The sequence below is a fragment of the Hippopotamus amphibius genome, chromosome 6, assembly GCF_030028045.1.
Source record: "Hippopotamus amphibius kiboko isolate mHipAmp2 chromosome 6, mHipAmp2.hap2, whole genome shotgun sequence".
NCBI lineage: Eukaryota > Metazoa > Chordata > Mammalia > Artiodactyla > Hippopotamidae > Hippopotamus > Hippopotamus amphibius.
The window spans coordinates 55,468,494-55,489,423 of NC_080191.1; the positions used below are offsets into that span (position 1 = coordinate 55,468,494).

The 20,930-nt window shown below is 40.6% G+C and overlaps 1 protein-coding gene across 6 annotated transcripts in view; it reads left to right on the forward strand.

The window, feature by feature from the left end:
* The window catches only part of ESR1 (estrogen receptor 1), a 357,503-nt gene that overhangs the window by 315,476 nt on the left and 21,097 nt on the right, over positions 1-20,930 (forward strand). For 4 of the 6 annotated variants that reach the window (XM_057738591.1, XM_057738593.1, XM_057738590.1 and 1 more), the window contains exon 7: positions 15,119-15,252. In XM_057738591.1, the coding sequence (XP_057594574.1) occupies positions 15,119-15,252 (134 nt within the window). Of the gene's footprint in view, positions 1-15,118; positions 15,253-15,429; positions 15,469-20,673; positions 20,889-20,930 lie in introns of those variants that run through there. The other 2 variants (XM_057738594.1, XM_057738595.1) reach the window with 2 other exon arrangements.

Consider the following 20,930-nt stretch of genomic DNA (forward strand, 5'->3'; position numbering starts at 1 on the left):
AAGAGTACACGTTAAGGCTTTTTCTATTTATTAGAAAATATCTCTTGGCTCCAAAACTCTTTTGACTATCAACCTGCTGATGTGAGAAAGGTAAACAGCAATGAATTCCCTAGAGTCTTACTCCTGGGTGACTGGTAGCTTAATAAAGATAATTGAACATTAGATGACTAAGTGTCTATAGCTAATATACAGACACATCTTTCAGATAGGCCATTGTAATCTTTCCTGTGTAATTTTCATGACAACCATTTGACTGGTATGAACACAAAGGGTCTGGATCCTTCTGGATGAGTAATAGGCGTATCAATTATCTGTACTCTGTTGCCAGTGTTCAAGGTCGGCTCACAGTGACTCTCGCAAGGCTGAAGCCCGCCCGTAGAGACTGCAATGAAGAGAGAGGAGCAGGGGCTGAGACTCCTCTTGGCCTTGTGTCAGGGCATGATTGGGGGGCAGGGGCATGAGTAGGGTCTTCCTTCTGGAAGGGATTGGGTATACAGTTAGGTATGTGTGGCTGGGTCCGCATCACTTCAGCCATTCCAGCACTTCAGTCATCAGTAAGTAAATGCCTCAGCAAGGCAAGTCTCTGAAGGAGAATGACTTTTCCTTGAGCTGAACGTATCCTCAGGACACTGTCTGAAGGAAAGCCTCACTCCTTTCTTTGATTTCAATGAGCATGGACTTCCTTACACCGAAAGAACCTTTTTGGCTTTTCCTCTCCATTTATTGGAAGTCCATTTACTGGGCACCAATGTTGATTGGCTTCTCTTGGTAGATTCTCTTATGTTTCAAAGGAAAACAACAATAGCAACAAAGCTACATGTGGACTGAAGCTGAGAAAAACAGAGAGCTGAAAACCTTCCTCCTACTGTCATGCTTCCCTACTTTTTCAGCAAGGTCTGCTGGACTTGGAACGTGCCTTCCGAGAACTTTACATTTCTAAAATGCTCCTAAATTGCCCCATGCCTTTATTCCTCCAGCTCTCAATGAAGACAGCACTGGCTTTCAGTCTCATAGCAACTCTTCTCAAGGTAATGGACTATAAGTTATTTCCACTTGAAATCCAGTTCTTCTAAGTGAATCATACAACATGGTTTTTATCTCCCTTTTCTCAGAATAACTCTAAGAAGATGATCTTTGGGCCATATTCTTAAAATTTCCCCTATTGGTTTTTATTGTGTTCCACTTTTCCCTACCTAAACACTATTCTTTCTAAAAGGAATGACATTTTTGCTAGTTATCATTATGTGATCTTAGCTCATTTACCTTGACATATAGACTGTGATAGTTAAGGTACACTCACATATAAAGCACAGACTTCAACGCAAAGCCACAAAGTTTACATGTTCTCAGGTGCACAGAGGGAAGGCTGAGCATAAGAGAGATATGCTCTCCTTCTAGTGAGTTCATCGAGCCCATTCTTGCAGACTTCAGATCATTGCATTTCTTCAGTCATCTTCAGAAGAAAAGTCTTCAAACTTAGGAGGTCTTTGAAAAGTCAGAAACAAATCAGCCCTGAGTAATTTTTCAAAGCACTCAGACTTTTGGTCAGCTCTAAAACTAGTCACTTAATATTGTGCTTTGTTATAATGATAGGATCCTTGGTCTCAGTGTTCATAAGGTTCTGCATTTCAGTTACTTGGTTTCTTCCCTCCTTTAGTGGATTCCACCCCTGGGGACTGTACCACCAGCAGTATCTTAAACTGGAGGCTCCCTCTCCAGTAGAGGCTACAGTATACCCCCTGTAGCCTCTACTTCCTCCATCCCTTATTCCTACTGGACCTACTCTTTATCTTTGACACTTAATCCCTCCTATTCTTTGATTATAGTTTTATGATTTCGTTTTCCTCCTGGTTCATCTCAAGCCCCATAATCAGTCACCTCTAAAATCTCTCTCCCCTCAACTCCTCTCTCTACTCAAAGAGTCTTCCTCCTTTGGCCACATCCACTGTCTCCTCTCATCACTTCCATCTCTGGGGCTACTCAACACTTTTTCTAAAGCCGGAATATTATCTTGATCTGGCCCACAAATTTATATTTCTCTTCTTGACTCCTCTAGCCTATCATTTAGAGATCATTCTGGGCTTCTTGTCCCCCTCCTTCCTGGTTCTTTTTCATCTCCCCCACTGCTCCTCTTGTGCAGCCTCATCTTCCTCTTAGACTGGATTCCCCCGAGATGCTGTCTCTTTCTCTCCTTCTGCACTCACACACTCTCTCGGTAGCTCCCAAAGCTGAATCTCCAGGTGCAAAGATTTTCCTGAGTTCCAGATCTCTAAGATCTATTTGGACATCCTGCGAGCATCTCAAACTTCTCCACCACCTATGGCTCCTTGTTTGTCACCACCCTAGAACCTAGTTTTTTTTTCCTTCTGCCGCTAGTTACAACTTTAATTATTTCTCTTTTCCTTCCCTTCCCTTCCCTTTTCTTTTCTTTCCCTTCCCCTCCTCTCCCCTCCCTTCCCCTCCTCTCCCTTTCCTTTTCTTTTCTTTCCCTTCCTTTCCTTCCCTTCCCTTCCCTTCCCTTTCCTTTCCTTTCCTTTCCTTTCCTTTCCTTTCCTTTCCTTTCCTTTCCTTTCCTTTCTTTTTTTCTTCTCACTCTCTGCCAAAGATATCATTACTTCCTTTTGAGGAAGGCACATTCTTATCTTGCTCACCATTACATTCTTATTACCCAACATGGGCACATAGTTGGCGCTCAATAAGTTTGTTGACTATAGAACAATGTATACAGCAGGAGTGAGCAAAGCATGGCCCACAGGCTAAATCAAGTCTACTACTATTTTTATAAATAAAGTTTTATTGAAACACAGTCATGCTTATTGGTTACATATTGTCTGTGGCTGCCTTCACCATAAAATGTCAGAGTTGAGTAGATGCAACAGAGACTATATGACTCTCAAAGCCTAAAATATTTACCCTCTGGTCTCATACAGAAAAAAAAAATGCTGATTACTGATGTAAAGGATAGTGTCAGAGCACAGAGGAAAAGTGTATAACCAAAAGGATAGAGAATGCTGGGCTGTCAAGGAAGGCTTCCTGGAAGAGGAGATATGTATCTGAGCCTTGAAAGATGAGAAGGAGATATCTAAGAAGAGGGTGGGGTGGGATAGAGGTGATAACCTTAACAGACATGGACCAGGAGTAAGTGCTATGGATAATCTGCATTTGTTCAGAAGTGCCATGCAACATGCGTTATAAGGTAGGCAGTAAGAAATGGACTTGAGAAGATTGGGCAAGGGCCAGAAATCCAAGGGCGTTCTTGAGCTTGGTCCAACTCAAGGCCACAATAACTTTTATGGTTTCCTCCCATGTCCTGAAGTCTCCAGCCTCAATTTACCTTCGCATATTTTCTGCAAATAATATTACTTCCCATTTCCTAAGCAATTTGAGGTGATATTATTTCTAACACTAACTTCTCAGAATTTCCCTGTTTTGATGCTATTTCTTTTCTTATTCTTGAGTTAGAAAAAGGCATTCCTGTTCCTGTGATGATATTGAGTCTGTGCCCATCTATAAAAAATTTCATCTTTCTCTCCTTCCCTCTTTCTCTCAGTCCCTGCCTCTAGTTCATTGCATTCCTTGCCTTTTCCTTTTGACCTTCTGGCCTTCAACATCTTGGTCTCTCCTATTCTGCCAGTTCTCTGACCGCTGCACCTTTTGACTGGTTCCAGTCTGGTTCCCATGCCAGAGATGCTGTTGCTCCCCAAGTTCCTCCCTTGGCCTGCTTCTTCTTCCCTCTCTCTGTCTCTCTCTTTCTGTCTCTCTCTCCCTTGTCCTCACTCTCTGCTCTCCTTTTCTCTCTCTCTGCTCTCCCTGATGAACACTCTCCCTTTCCTAGTTTTAACTATCACTATTCAGATATCTCCAAAACCTTTCTTTGCAGACATTTTCATGTTCTGTTGAGGGCAGTATAAATTGGTACAACTTTTTTGGAAAGCATTTTGGCAATATTTATTAAAATGCAAATGTTTATACTCCTTGATTCTGCTATTATATGTGTAAGAATTTTTTGTAAATGTAGAAAATACAGGTGTAAGAATGATGATTGCACATTGTTGTAGCCAAAAAGGGAAAACCATCAATGCCCATCAATAAGGGAACACTTACATAACTACAAATACGGTAAAATACTGGATACTTATTTAAAAGGGGAGGTGTTTTTTGACATGCTGATTTGAAAAGATGCCCACAATAATAAGTGGAAAAAACTAGTCCAAATTCATATATTGAAGCCTGGCCTCTTTCCCAAGTTCTAGACCTACATTTTCAGTTTTATGTGTGTCATCTCTACTTAGGTAGTTCTGTGAAATTTTAAATTCAGTAATTTTTTAGGGATTTTTTTTTCTTCTGCTGGTATAAGACAACCCCTCTGAATTTCTTTATTTCTGCTAATTTCTCTATTTCTTTCATCATCATCCCAGTCATCCCAACATACAATTTCAAAAGTGTCTTTAAATTCTTTCTTTCTTTGTCCAATGCTGTGGATCATTCACCAAAGTCTGTTCATTCATCCTTTAGAAAAGATTTCCAAAATATCCCTTATTTATCTTTATGGCCGTGGTCACTGTCTCAGGCCTTCTCTTCCTTCCTTATGCCTGGAGCCTCTTCCCAGACTCCTCTCTGCTCGCCCTCACTCTCCTGTGGACACTGATGCCAAATTAATCATAACAAAGCATTTACTTGACCTTATCACCTGTGGATGAGCTTTTAATGACTTTTCCTTACATATTACCTCTTGTACCATCACTTAAGCCTTTTACTAACCACTCTTCACACATTGACTGAACACATTTCCAAGTTCCTCTAGCAGCTGGATTACTCCCCACTCCCTGAATGTGCCTATCTTCTCCCACTTCTTGACTTTGACTGATACCATTTAATCTGCCTGGAATTTCCTTACTTCTACTCAATCTACCCTTGGAAATCTACATCAAATGCCATGCACTCTCTTTCCTAATCATGCCAGCTGGAAGTGACTGATTTCTTGAAAGCAAGACACCATAGAGATATGTTTTTTATACCTTTTGATGAGTCAGTAGCCATGTCTCCAGAAGATAAGTGTATCTTTGCATCCTAAGTGTATTTGTGTGTCAGTGTATCCTGAGTGCTTTGGAGCAGGGAGGAATCAGACCCACACCTCTATTCTGTGTCATGGGGTACAGGCTAATGGTTGTCACAGCTGTCCCTCAAACGTCAGCTCTTCAACACAGTGAAAGTTTATTTTACTCAGGCCACTGTCAAAAGTAGGCATCTTCCTTGGTAGGTGACTTTTCCATTCAGGGACCCAGGATCCTTCTAACCTCTGGCTCTGCCCCCTCTTAGGTCCCAAGAGTGCTCTTCATTCAAGCTGTAGATGGGGACAGGGACTGGGGAGGCATAGCTCTTTCTTATCCACTTTATCACAGAAGTGATGCCAGTCACTTCTGCTCACTTTCCATTAGCGAGAACCCAATCCCATGTCCACTCTTAACTGCAGCAGGGCAGGGGATGGGGCAGGAAGTATTTGTGTATCTAGGAGGAAACCTGGGAGGAAAAAGAAATGTGTTGTGGTCAATATAGCAGCCTTTGTCACAGTCTTCACCTCTGGTTACAGAATATCCACTCCTCCCATACACAGAATGCACACTGTTCCTCCCCAAGAGAGAGAATCCAGAGTGGCTTCCAGCCACCGTGCCTGGCTCCAAGTCCATCCCGCTCACAGATTTCTAGTGATGTATGGTCCTCTGTCTCCAGCACGGATGTGGCTCCTCCCTGTTTGGCAGCCTCAGTCCACAAATACATTCACTATCCCACGGTGGAGTAAGGGTGAGGTAACTGCAATAAAAATGCCAATTGAGCAATAAGGGAGTGGGAATAGCCAGTATCACTCATCAAACAGTAATCAATATCGAGGCTGGGAAAAAAAAAAAGAGCTTTATTTCAGATTCTAGGAATTGCAATTCAAGAGACGCAGATTCGGATAAGACAGAGAGTGTTCTGGGAAAGAGAAAGAGTCGGGGGGTTATAAAATCAAAAGTCACCAGGCTGTACTCTGACACAAGAAAAGAGATATTTATTCTTAAGGGATATGCTGTCCCGAGTTGCTTTGGGGTAAGAATCAGATAAATGTTTAGAGTTTCTGGCAGAGGTTCTGGATGTCTTCCTTAGGACAATAAGTGGTCAAAAGGTCAGATTCCATCCAGGCTGAGATGTGCACAGGTCACACTTCCTCAGTGGCCTCCTGGCTCCATTTACGAGAGTTCTCTTAGTACTACCAGCTCTGTTTTGATTTACCTTTCACATACTCTTTAATGCCAGTCATAAAATCCTACTCTGAGGGGCCTGAAAGTTCTTTAATTAGTTCCTAAATTTACTCTCTGGGCAAAAGGAACTTTCCATTCTTCTCCAAGAACCCTGATGTCACTTTCTGGGAGGTTCTTTCTTTCCATCATTCTCATTGGCTGTATCCAAAGTGAGCGTGAAGATGCTTGTGCTTTTGAGCTATGCAATGCTCATAGCACTGCCTACCAGCTCATGTTCTGAGCCTGCCCGAATCCTTTTCTCCATCTACTGTCTGAATGAAGAAGACTTCAAGGACTTCTACAGGGCAGAGCTAGAGATTAGAAGGATTCTGGGTCCCTGCATGGTAAGTTCGCTTACCAAGGAAGATGCCTACATTGGACAGTGATGTGAGGAGGAAATAAATTTTCATTGTGTTGAGCAGCTGAAATTTTGTGGTTGGAGACTTGAATGATCAAAAGCTTTTTTTTTTTTTTGGCACACGGGCTTAGTTGCTCCGTGGCATGTGGGATCTTCCTGGAGCTGGGATCGAACCCGTGACCTCTGCATTGGCAGGCAGATTCGTAACCATTGCGCCACCTAGGAAGCCCAAAAGCTTTTGTTTTTTAGTTCAGGATTGTGATTTCTTTGGCAGTACAGTTACCACAAAAAGAAAAAAAAAGAAAGAAAGAAGGAAAGAAAAAAAAAGTAGGTTTCTATTCTATTTGCCCTTGTCAGTTCCATCTACTTGTAACCACGTCCAAAGTCTTTGCTCGACAGTTCTCAAGTCTGATGTTCTTATTTGCTTCTTTGTCCTTTGGCTTCTTCCTTATGATTTATTGGTAACAACCTTGAGGCTATTTGAAACAACAGGCTTGGATGAGAAGGTAACACCTTCTTAATGTCTCCCTTTACCACCGGAGGTGCTCCGGACACTGAGTTACCTTGTAAGTTGAGGAGGCTTACTGGGCCTTTCAAACACAATGATTTTTGAATTAATCACTTTAATATTTCATAGCCAGAAGCATTTGGCTTTTCCAAACTCTTAAGACTATTTATCTTTGGGATTTCCTCAATCCCTTCATTTTCTGCTTGACAACCATTCAATTCTTGCCTTGAGGTCACTTCTTTTTTGTACAGGTAGCCACACACCAACACCCTGACTCTTTCTGTCCACTTCTCCAGGTGAGTGGTCTGCCTTCCATGTTCTTTCAGACCATAGTTTTGTTGCAGGAAGGGGGACCCCTTCCAGGGCCCCGAGAGTGGGCTCTTGTCTAACACTCGGAAATGTATTGTCCAAGGAGACACATGTGCTGACAAAGCAATAGACTTACATGGGAAGGGGTGCCCAGGCAGAGAAAAGCAGGGTAAGGGAAGCCAGGAGAACTTCTCTGCCACGTGGCTTGCAGTCTCGGGTTTTATGGTGATGGGGTTAGTTTCCGGGTTGTCTCTGGCCAATCACTCTGACTCAGGGTCCTTCCTGGTGGCACACGCATCGCTCAGCCAAGATGGATTCCAGCGAGAAGGATTCTGGGAGGTTGGTAGGACATATGGGCTGGCATCTCCTCTCTCCTTTTGACCTTTCTCAAATTCTTCCGGTTGTTGGTAACTTGTTAGCTCTGCATTCCTTACCTGGACCTCCTGTTTAAGATAACTCATGCAAGTGGTTAGGATGGTGCCTGGCCAGGGCAAGTGGTTTCAGTCAGTGTTTCACCTAACAGTTTTACCAGATATTTTGCAATGTTCTAGCTTGCTATATCTGTTTCTTGTTACTTGGCATTAAGGGGGTAAATATTTTTGATGTCAGTACCCCACTCTCAGGACCTATTGATCTGCATAGGCTAACTACTGTATCAAACAATCGTACATTAATGACATTTATTTCTTATTCAACCTACAGTCCACTGTGGGTATATGCTCATTCAGACACACAGACTTTAAATAATTAGTTCAAGGTCACATAATTGGTAAATAGTGGTATCAAGATTTGGGCCCAGGCAATCAGATTCCAGAGTCTTAATCCACTTTCCTCTTAAGTAATCAGCTTTGAGATACAGCCATTCAAATTTTGTATCTTTCAAGATGTATCACTTGCAATTTGCCATCTTCAGCATTTTGTCCCACACATCAAAGGGTTGTATATGTAAACCTCTTGATCATACAACTATTTATGGAGTCACAGCATTTCAGAATATGTGCTGAGAGATTTTGTAGCATCAAAGTTACAGAAGCTCTTTAAATACAACTAAAACTGACACTAGTGATATTAAACGACATCTTAATTTGTAACTTTTTTTTTCTGACCATGTTGTAAGTTTTTTCAGGACAGCTAAATTGAATGTCTTATGTTAATCTCCTGGGTTTTCTGTTTCCATGCATCAATGTTCATTTATACAAAGAGAGGCTAGGGAATAACTTTACATTTTGTAAGATTATTTTCAAAAATGTACAAGTGAAGGTTTGATCTGCACATCCTCATTAGAGCTCTTTATTTCCCATGTGGAGGAATAGGTACTTAAGGGCTTCTGAAAAACAGGAGTTCATTTCTTTTTTTTTTTTCCTTAAATGTGAATTACATCTCTTTTTAAAATAAATTTATTTATGTATTTATTTATGTATTTATTGGCTGCGTTGGATCTCCGTTGCTGCACACTGGCTTTCTCTAGTTGTGGCGAGTGGGGGCTACTCCTTATTGTGGTGCGTGGGCTTCTCATTGCGGTGGCTTCTCTTGTTGCGGAGCACGGGCTCTCTCTAGGGGCGTGGGCTTCAGCAGTTGTGGCATATGGGCTCAATAGTTGTGGCTCATGGGCTCTAGAGCGCAGGCTCAATAATTGTGGTGCACAGGCTTAGTTGCTCCAAGGCATGTGGGATCGTCCTGGACCAGGGATTGAACCTGTTTCCCCTGCACTGGCAGACGGACTTTCAACCACCAAGCCACCTAGGAAGTCCCTCGGAGTTCATTTCTATGAAGAGAAACTTCCATGAACAAATGTTCTTTCCAAACCTGTTTCTTTCCCCATGACTTAAGTGCAAATGGACTGCATTGGGAGAGGGTAGGGAGCAGAACAAGGTTTCCCCTCAAGGCGATTCTAAGGTGCTCTGAACACAAGACTGATGTGATGGTTAGAATTCATCACTGCAGGCTGTGGGAGTCATGGGCTGGTCTGCTTGGTAAACTACTCCTGATCTATGCCTGAAGCCATGCTTCTTTTAAAAATAAATCTTGTTCTTCCAAACCCCATGTGTCTCACAGCCTCAGGGATACCTCATGTATTTAGACTAATCTTGTCTTATTGTAGTTAGGTTACCTCCAGATTCTTAGCAATCATCCCATCTCTGAGGCCATTGATTCATCTGTTCTCTCTGAAATTGGGTTAACTGTGCTAGTCTGATTGGCTCCTTGAAGTTAGTATAGAATATTTCAACAGGGCTTTGAAAATGGAGACCCAACTCCAGTATGTAATGACCTCAGTGGACAGTAAAGGTTATCTTTGTGTCAGCCAGGTGACAAGTGTCTGTTAACCTTCCAAGTATACATAGATTTGTACCTGATCTTAGGATGACAGATCATGTGTCTCGTAGCTCACATGGCAAGCCTTTTCACCTGGTGGTAATGCCAGTGAGAGACCCTCAGATACCATGTAATCAGTCATTTCCATGCAGGCGATATTCTAGTGATTTACTGAAAATATCATCAGGGCCATCAAAGTACACACTTTTTGTTGATTACACAAATAATGAATGGTCTGAAGTGTTTAGACCATGTGAGTTTTTCCCATTGAAAGGTAGCGAGTTCATTTTTATGGAGTCATCAGTGTAAAGTTCTTCCAGACTCTCAGAGCATTGCTTAGAAAATTGCATCTTCACTGCAGTGAATATTCCCCCAGGAGCCCTCAGTGTTGAGACTCCCACCAGCAAATATGAAGCACTTCTGTTTGCATGGAAGGTAAGCCCCAGGGTCCTCCTATCATACCGTATCAATGATTTACACTTAATGTATGACCCCTCCATGTCCTCTGAAGGAGCGCGCGCACACACACACACACACACACACACACACACACACACAGTGAGATCTGAACTGAAGAGTTGTGGTTATGAGCCACGCGGAGGGCTCAGTCCTAATGTGTGCTGAAGTGCCAGCATTGAGCTGTGGTCGGATAATAATTGCTGCTCAGAAATAATAGGGTATCCAGTGAGAAGAGGCTGAGAAGAATACACTCTCGTTGCAAGAGTGAAGAACAAGCTCCTCATGGGAAAATGTGGGAGACTGTTGAAAGGGGATGAGAGGAGAATTGTTAAGACTCCGCTTTCTCAGTTTCTCATCTGAACTTTTTCTCACAGCAGGCGAACGCAGGCTCCCTCCCACACTGAGATGTCCTCCCCTGCCAGTGTGCAGTCTGTTAAGTAAACAGAGACTTTATACTGAGAAAGGAACATTTCTCTATTTTGGCTATGAGTTGTTATTTTTAAAGCTTTATCCTCCAAACATCTCCCCCTCTCCTGTTTATTTTTCCACTAGAAAGAAAATGTGCCACTTAAAAAAATTCAACTACAGGACGAGAAACTCACTTCTAGATTAAGCCTGCTTCTAGTTTAATAAGGCTCACTTGGGCTTAAGGCCAACTCACCTTTTGGTGTGGCCACCAACTCATCTCCCCTGTGGAGAAAACATAGCTTTTAAAAGATTCCCCTCTGCTTATGTAGAGCTTTCATGCACCTGGGTTTCCAGAAAGCCAAATGCACCATGGCAGTTGTTTTCTGGGTACTTTAGGTAAAAAGGCCAACTTCTACCGGATGTCTGTGGATCTACCTATTTATCAATATGTCTATAGCTAAGACTCAAATATGGCCCCTACAGTGTGCTACATGCCATTCTAAGCACTTTACATAAAAACTCATTTACCTTTATCTGAGAATTCTATGACAATTGCTTCAATGTTGATGTGGGTTAAATCTGGGGACATTGACATTAGATGTAAGACTCTATACCTCTTCTGGGGAATGTATCCTGTTGTGTTGCACACATCTTTTTCTTGTCTGTCTTGGCCCTATTCAGGATCTATTTGTTTGTTCGTCTGTTTATTTATTTAGAGTATAAGTGTTTTACAAATGTTGTGATAGTTTCTACTGTACAACGACATGAATCAGCTGCATGTATACATATATCCCCTCCCTCTTGGACCTTCCTCACACCTCACCCCCATCCCACCCATCTGGGTCATCACAGAGCACTGAGCTGAGCTCCCTGCACTATACAGCACATTACTACTAGCTATTTTACACATGGTAGTGAGTATATGTCAATCCTAATCTCCCAATTCATCCCACCCTCCCTTTCCCTCTCTGTGTCCACCCATCTATTCTCTACTTCTGCGTCTCTATTCCTGTCCTACAACTAGATTCATCTGTACCATTTTTCTAGATTCCACATATATGCATTAATGTACGATATTTGTTTTTCTCTTTCTGATTTACTTCACTTTGTATGACAGACTTTAGGTCCATCCCCATCTCTACAAATGACCCAATTTCATTCCTTTTTATGGTTGAGTAATATTCCACTGTATATATGTACCACATCTACTTTATCCATTCCTCTGTCGATGGACATTTAGGTTGCTCCCATGACCTGGCTATTGAAAATAGTGCTGCAGTGAGCATTGGGGTACATGTGTCTTTTTGGATTATGGTTTTCTCAGGGCATAAGCCCAGTAGTGGGATTACTGGGTCATATGATAGTTCTATTTTTAGTTTTTTAAGGAACCTCCATACTGTTCTCCATAGTGGCTATATCAATTTATATTCCCACCAACTGTGCAAGAGGGTTCTCTTTTCTCCACACCCTCTCCAGCATTTATTTATTTAAAATTTTTTATTGACGTATAGTTGATTTACAATGTTGTAATAGCTTCTGGTGTACAACAAAGTGATTCAGTTACACACATACACACACACACATATATATACATATGCATATATATATTCTCTTTCAGATTCTTTTCCATTATACTTTATTATAAGATATTGAATACAGTTCCCCATGCTATACAGTAGGTCCTTGTTGTTTATCTATCTTATATATTGTAGGTGTATCTGCTGGTTCCAGGCTCCTAATTTATCTTGCTCCCCCCCCCCATCCTGATCTCTTTATTAACAAGGCCCATGGTTTTCTTCCTGGTACCCCAATGTTAACACAAAGCCTGGTACATAATGGGCACTCAGCAAATCTTTTTGAATTAATTAAAGTAGAGCAAGAGAGGAAGACAAAGAAAATCTTATTGTTAGAATATTTTCTTTTGGTTGGTAGGCAGTGTGGTTTGACTTAACAGGCCTGAGTCCTAATTTTCTCATTTGGAAAATAATACTAACCTTAGAGGGCAGTTGTAAGAAGTAAAATGAATTTATCAATAGTACTGAGCATATTTTAGGTCACTGTAAAATAAATGGCTTACATAAATAGTGTTAAGGAAATTAACTAGCTGCCTGGAAAAAAATACTAAGCTGAATCCTTGTCTCACATCTTACACCAAAGTAAACCTCAAATTGTGATTACACAATTCTGTAAATATTCTAAAATCCATTGAATTGTACACATTAAATGGGTCAATGATATGATATATTCTTATATCTCAACAAAGTTGTTATAAAAATAAATCCCAGAAGATCAAAGATTTAAACATAAAAACATGGAACATAAGATAGTTATAAGATAATTATATTAGAAGGAAACACAAGATAATTTTTTATGTTATTGGAAGGGAGAATGACCTTTTCAAGCAAGACATTGTATTTTAAAGCCATAAATGAAAGTTTGATAAATTTGATTAGGTAGTAATTAAATGTTTTATAGAAGAAAATACTAGAAACAAAATCAAAAGAAAAATATGACAAATAGTGAGAAAAGAATTAAAAACACCTAGAACAAAAGGCTAATTACTGTAATATATAAAGACCTCTTAAGAATCAGTGTGAAAATAACCAACAAGCCAACAAAAAATATGGACGAGGGACAAAGGCAGGAAGCTCAGAGAAAGAGCTTATACCAATATATTCTCCTAGCAACAACCTAATGGTACAAACTCTTTAGAAGCAATATTTGAACCATTTGTCCAAATTAAAAATACCTAAGTCCTCCAGTCTAGCAATTTGACTTCTAGGAATTTATTTTATAGCTATTTATATATGTGTCTAGACATAAACATAAGTATAATCATTGCATGAAATGTTTGTAACAGCACAATTCTTGAAATCAAACTAAATGTCAACCAACAAAGAAGTGGCTAAGGAAATAATAGCATTTTTTTTACTGAAAAACTATGCAGTTATTAAAACAGTTGATGAAGAACTCCAAAATATGTCATTTAAAAACAGAACAAAACAAGGTGCTGGACAACGTGTTTATTGTTCATGTTTTAAATTTTTATATATTTCACAAATGTATGTTTGCATACGCATAAAATATTTTAGCTTCTTCCCATCCCCCCAATCCTGTCCTGCCCCAAATTCAGCTCATGAATAACAAGGTGAATGAATTCCTTTCACATGTATCATCTCTGCATTTAATTTTGCACCAACCCTATGGAAAAGATATGGATACTTTCTTTTTACCTTTTTATTTATTTAATTTATTTTTTAATAAATTTATTTATTTGTTTATTTATTTGTTATTGGCTGCCTTGGGTGTTCGTTGCTTAGCAGGCTTTCTCTAGTTGTGGCCAGCAGGGGCTACTCTTCGTTGTGGAGCACTGGTTTCTCATTGTGGTGGCTTCTCTTGTTGCGCAGCACGGGCTTCTAGGCGTGCGGGCTTCAGTAGTTGTGGCACGTGGGCTCAGTAGTTGTGGCTTTCAGGCTCTAGAGTTCAGGCTCAGTGGTTGTGGCACATGGGCTTCGTTGCTCCACAACATGTGGGATCTTCCTGGACGAGGGATCAAACCCATGTCCCCTGCATTGGCAGGCAGATTCTCAACCACTGTGCCACCAGGGAAGTCCCAACTTTCTTTTTAAAATATTGCATGTTTTGAACCTTTGAGTTTGCTTATTTAATAGTTGCAATTACTGATGTTAAATCCTTGATGCCAAGGCTCTATTGTACAGGGAAAAAGCCTAAACTTCATATAATGATGTAGAACATCCTTCATTACCTCTCCTTTCCTTCTTTCCCAGATTACTCTCCTATCTCCTTCTCCCTCTAGCACACCGCTTCAAGTTCCTTCACACTGTTCCTCCTTTCCATGCTTAGGACCTCTTCCAACCATACTTTCACACTTAAGCTCAATGAAATCCTCCATTTTCTTAAAGTGTCACCTCAAATGCCATCTACTCAGCAAATCTTTACCCGTCATCCTAGGCAACATCAATGCTTCCAGCACAACTACAGCTCATGGTTTTCATAATTTGTCCTGTGTTTCAAAAGCATTTTATATAAGTCTACTAAAACTGATTATATTATTTCAAGGTCATGAGCATATTGAGATTAGAGGCCCTATTTTTATTCTCAATTACTACCACAATGTCTAGAATATAGTAGCAGATCGATAAATATTTATTAGAAAAATTATTTATCTGAATCCAAATCATTTTTAATTACTTGTAAGTTGAAGAACTTCATATTTAACGTGACAGATTTTTGGGATTGAATAATACATCTCTTCTAAGAAATTGAAATGAAAATGTTTTATTGATGGAAAATCTTTTTTCATCTTGCCTTCTAGAATTCAAATGAATGTTCATGCTCTGTGAAGAGAATGGGCTGTGATTTTTGTTACAGATTTGGAGTCAGTAAACTTTTGTGAATGTGAACCTTATCATGTCTTCTGGAAGCTTTCCTGTTCTTGAATTCTTTTTTTCTGTGCTTTCATAGGAACCAGGGAAAATGTGTGGAGGGCATGGTGGAGATCTTTGATATGTTGCTGGCTACGTCATCTCGGTTCCGTATGATGAATCTCCAGGGAGAGGAGTTTGTGTGCCTCAAATCCATCATTTTGCTTAATTCTGGTGAGTGGATAACATGGGAAAATTTAATGCTGATTCCTGGAAGAAATATTTATTTGTACTTTCAACTAGGTACAGCCTACTGATTACAAAGACATAGTTGCAAATTGATAGAAAAAACTAACACTATTTTTCTAAAATAGAAAAATAAATAAAATAAAATGCGTGTTTTCTTTTTAGATTACTTATGGAAGTGAAACCATGCTCGTCAAATATGAGTAGTGAAAAACAAAAATTGAACATTGAATTCAATGGCCTTTCTGTTGAAATATTTGCATCCTCTCATAGATATTGGGGATGTTTTTATTAAAGTGGTATATGTATATGGACATAAGTCTGTTGTTAGTTGTATATGTCAAAAAGTAACTGGAGCAAGTGACCCTGTTAGGATATGGTGACCGATTCCAAGTTCCAGATCATAAGGAAAGAGCATTATTTGAGACAGACCATGTTTCTGCTCAAAACTGATTAGCTAAAAAACAGAATTGACTCAGAGATAGAAAAACCTAGTTCTAAAACTGAGGAATGTGGATTTCAGTACATTGGTCCAGCTGAAAGGCAGTTTTCATTTGCTCCATGGTGTCTCATTCAACTGTCCCCTCCTATTTATTCATTTGAGAAAGCTTAGCTGAGAGTGGCACCTATTGTTGTGGGTTTTTTTTTTTTTTTCTTTTCTTCTTTTTTTTTTTTGGTAGTAAGATTGGTTGTTGCATAATAAGTCACTCCAAGTCACCCAGATGGAAACTATGGCTCAGCCTGAATTAGCACCCTGACTCGTCCCAGCCTCCTTTGTAGTTGAAGCTAAGTACTAGATCTCCAGTCTGTAGCACCTGAAGCTTAACAATGGAGTGTCAGCTACACAGTAGATTCCTGGGAGCTTAGTCCCCCAGTCCCAGGCTTACCTCACGCTGGAGACCTCTTTCTCACAAGGAAATCACAGCTGTTTTGAAGCCCTGGACCTGATTTTATATTTAGTTTCTTACATTTGATACGGTCTCAAATTTCCCAATAGCTGGACTACAGTTTGTGTTGATCCCATATAGAGACAGTCAGCACTTCCTTGTCTTTTGAGATATTTCGTTTCTTCCTGATGAATGCCAATCCATTCCTACCTCCCCTAATAATTTTCCACTTCTCTTCCCCACCAATACTAGTAACCTGTATTGCTTAATGGTTATCATAGTAATCATTCTCACTTATCAACTGATAAATGGAAATCTGTACTATTACACTAGGCTAGGACTGAATCACAGAATGAAGTTGCATGAAAAATAATGCGGTCTCTACTAAGGAAGTGATTACCACTCCATTCAAGTTTCAGGTTCCACTCACGTGCATTGTGCTTTTCATTTGTGTCATTTGTCCTGTACGTTGAAGGGTCCAGATCCCACAATGGCTCTTTATTGGATGAGAGTTCTGGGAGCAGTGCCACTCGGCTGCACAGTGCCAGGTCTTGAACCTGCTTCTTCTTCGGTAGAGGGCTGGCACACGGCCATGGCTCTCATGTGGGCAATCTGTTCATTTCAGGGAAGGCAGGCCTATCAAGTGCTGGGACTTTTCCCCCTACTTTTACCAGGAAATAATACCCTGTACAGGAAGTGAAATTAGCTGGAGTTATATAATTAACAAAAGTAGATGCTCTGATCTTGGTAATCAAAAATATTTCCTTCAGATCTGTATAGCTTTTTCTTGTGTTACTGGTCTGTTCCTATGAGAGGGTTTTGGGTTTTTTTTTTTTTCATATTATATAATAGAAAAGGTGGGATGGGACTTCCCTGATGGTGCAGTGGTTAAGAATCTGCCTGCCAATGCAGGGGACACAGGTTCGAGCCCTGGGCCAGGAAGATCCCACATGTTGCAGAGCAACTAAGCCTGTGTGCCGCAACTACTGAGCCTGTGCTCTAGAGCCTGTGAGCCACAACTATTGAGCCCAGGTGCCACAACTACTGAAGCTTGCATGCCTAGAGCTCATGCTCTGCAACAAGAGAAGTTGCTGCAATGAGAAGCCTGTGCACCACAACAAAAAGTAGCCCCTGCTCTGTTTGAGAAGACTGACTCCAGTTTTGAAAGTTCTTTGTGGGTACAACACTATCAAACAGTGTTGCATGCTACAGAGAAATTGTATGTGAAAGGAAGAGTCAATTGATGTGGAAAACTTTACTGCTGTCTTATTTTGAGAAATTTCCACAGCCACCCAAACTTTCAACAACCGCCACCCTGATCAGTCAGCAAATATTAACATCAAGGCAAGACCTTTTACCTGCAAAAAGATTATGACTCGCTAAAGGCTCACTAGATGGTCAGCATTTTTTAGCAATGAGGCATTTTTTAATTAAGGTAATTACATTGTTTTTTAAGACATAATGCCATTGTGCAATTAAGAGACTATGCTAAAAACCTAACTTCTATAATGCACTGGGGAACCAAAAAATTCATGTGACTTGCTTTACTGTCAATTACTTTATTGTGGTGGTCTGGAACTGAGTCTGCAATATCTCTAAGATATGCCTGTATTTACTCAAAATGAATTAAAATATATGTTCATATAAAGACGTCTCAAAAAAAAGAAAGAAAGAGAGAGAGAAAGAGAGAAAGAAAAGAACACCTGCACGCAGCAACGAAGAACCCACGCAGCCATAAATAAATAAATAAGTATGTAGATTAAAAAAAAAAAGGTGGGACTTTTGCCATCAAAATACTGGATTTATCGACCTAAGTTTTTTAAATCGCAGAGGAAAAAACTTTCAGCCCTAAGAAGAAAGTCTTTTATCAAGGACTGGCACCAGCATCTGAAAACAGTATTTCCCACTGCAGGATCTGGACCTTCACCTGCTGCCTCCTGACACCAGTTAAACTTTCCTGCTCTATCCTGGTTCTTTCATCTCTTTCTCAGGATCTTCTGTGAGCTTCCTGGCGCCGGGAGGGTTGGAACACTATATTGGAAATACAAGACACCGTCTACTGACAGAGTTTATAATTGTCTTTTTCATGAGATACCAGCAGCTCATCTTTTCCCTCAAGGATGGCACTATGGGCTCACAAGCTTTAGCAAAACAGAAGCCATCTCTCTGTCAACCTGAGAAAAGTGAAATCACTCTTTCCATTCCAAAAGGGAGCTCTGCTTTGGAAAAACGGATCTGCCACTGAGCATAGCTCCTGGTGTCTCACATTGTTGCTGAAAAACAGAATCAAAAGGGATGTGACTCCTAAACACAGTGGTGTGGTGCTCAGTGCCTTTTTCAGAGTCAAAAATCGATCGATCATATGAGGGTCACCACGGTCCACATCTTTTTCTCACAACAGGAGGTAGGGCTTTTCTAAAGACCCAACCAATTCATGGCTCTGATCAGCGGTAACTCTTCACCCGTCATGAGACAGATTACAAAGTGACTGTAATTCCTGGCATCTCTGACAGAAGCCAAGCTAGAAATGATTCAGGACACCTGTGCTGGAAGATGCTGATGCCTGGGAAACAAGACCTCAGTGTATGGAGGAATCTTGGGTTTTGTGTTGAGTCCCTGTCACCAAAGTCTGAGAAGGGTGTGTGTACGTTGGCCTTGACTTTCGGACAGAGGCACAAGGGGAGTTGAAAAGTTGTTACGAGGACCTGCTAAGAATGTCTTTCTGGAAGGCTTGAGACGTTCTCCCAAATGTCAACATTTCAAGGGGAAGCCTTCTTCACAGCTGTTTGGGAGTGGGAGATATTTATCATTTCTGTGACAGAATACTTTATCACTTTGCTTTCAAAAGCCTCTAATCATCCATAGGACAAACACTGTTTGTTTTTCCACTCCCCACCAAAGGACAGAGGCATTCCTGGTTAATCCAGAGGTGCCTGAGCCAAATCAATGCTCGCATCAAGGCATTCTGAGAACTGGCTGGATCAGGTTCAAGGCAGGGCAAACGCGAACACAGCAGAGGAGCTCAGGGCACAAAGCTGTGAGGCAGCAGCAGTGGGAGAGGAGCACGCAGCTGCCGGGGGGCCGGGAAGGAGGTCTTGTGCCCATTGATAGTATTCCTGCTACCCAACGAGACTTCAGCTAAGAAGTCCAATACTTTGAATTCTTCAGGCCCAGTTCAGATCTCACCTCATTCAGGAAATCTTGCTACAACCCAAGTCCACAATGAACTTTCCTCCCCTAGGCTATTTTAATTCTTAGAGCCAGTAACTCACAATCTAGCATTTGGTCCACTGGTTGACTGATTTCATTTATTGATTCAATAATTTCATTCATGTATACAAGAACTCGTAAGTTATAGAATTCCCACTATGAGCTTTACACCAAATATATGAAAATGAATGACATGGTTCTTTGGTTTTGATTTTTCAGTTTTTTATTTTAACCTGGAAGGGTTCTTTATGCATGTATGTCCTAATTTCTCTATAAATTATTAATTCTTTCTTTGTATTCCTCACAGCCTGTGAACTGTCAACAAGCATTATACCATTCGGTCATTTAATAGATGCTTATTTGTTCAACGTGACCTGAAGGCCCTAGAAAGTCCCCATTTTCCCATGCTGTTCCCACCACTATAGATCTAGATAATGTCAAACTATTGCATGGGGAAAGTCACGCCCATCTCTTTGGGCTTTTGTGAGATCAAGGGGAAACTGTGTATAAAGTGTCTAATGCAGTTCTTAGAATAGCTGTCCTCAATCAGTGACAGCTGTCATCATCACTCATGAGCATCTCTGGCTTAAAGAGAGTCAGTGCTTGCCTTTTTTTCAATATAATTAAGTGCTTTTAGTTTAAAGGCCTCCCTTCCGTTAGGCTTAAAAATATATACAAGGACAGGAAGGTAATAATAACAATAGAGATGGTAACTGTTCTCCTGAGGCTTCATTAATTGTGCTATTAAATTTTATTTAGAGAAATTTTAGAGCAAGATCATCTCATGGGTAATGATTGTTATGTGAACCTTAATTTTGACAGACCTTAGTGAGAACTCTGTGGTGTCCCCATTCACCATCAGTTGACTCTGCTTCTTCTCATCCTCTTTCCCCACCTATGCGATCCTCATAAAGTCCTCAGAATCCACTCCCATTCAGAACATCACCCTTTGAGGAAATGTTTTGAAAAATTCGGAAAAATTCGTGCATCAAAGCTTAACATGTGTAAATCTACAGTCTCTAATACACGTTGGGTTTGGCCTTCAAAATCAATTTAATAATTATTTTCTACCCATTTTCTGAACATCTTTTTGACCACAATTCTTTATATGCCTCAGTAATTCTGAAGAGCCTCACATACTTCACTCCCTGATAACTTTATCCAACTGGCTCCCTGGAGAGCCTGTCAAATCCCTGACTCCAGCTTCTCTGCCCTCTTTGTTACAGTGGGTTTTCTTTCCTCTCCTGACCCACAAATTAACTCCAATTCCTGCAACTCTTTGCCTCCTGTATCCCTGTGTTACTTTTGGCAGGCATGCTTGTTACTCCTGGAAAGTCTTCTGCTGTTGTACCTTTGATTACCTGTTCACCCAAAACTGATCTTCAGACAACATTTCTCTTTCAATTGATGAAGTATTAAAGAGGAGTAAAGAGCCAAAACCATATGGGCTTAAAAACCCGTGGAGGAAAGTGGAAGGAATATAAAATGCCAGGAAGAAAGAATGATGACAACATCTCTAAAGCGTGTATCCAGGTGTTCATTTAAAGAAAAAAGGATATGGAATGTTTG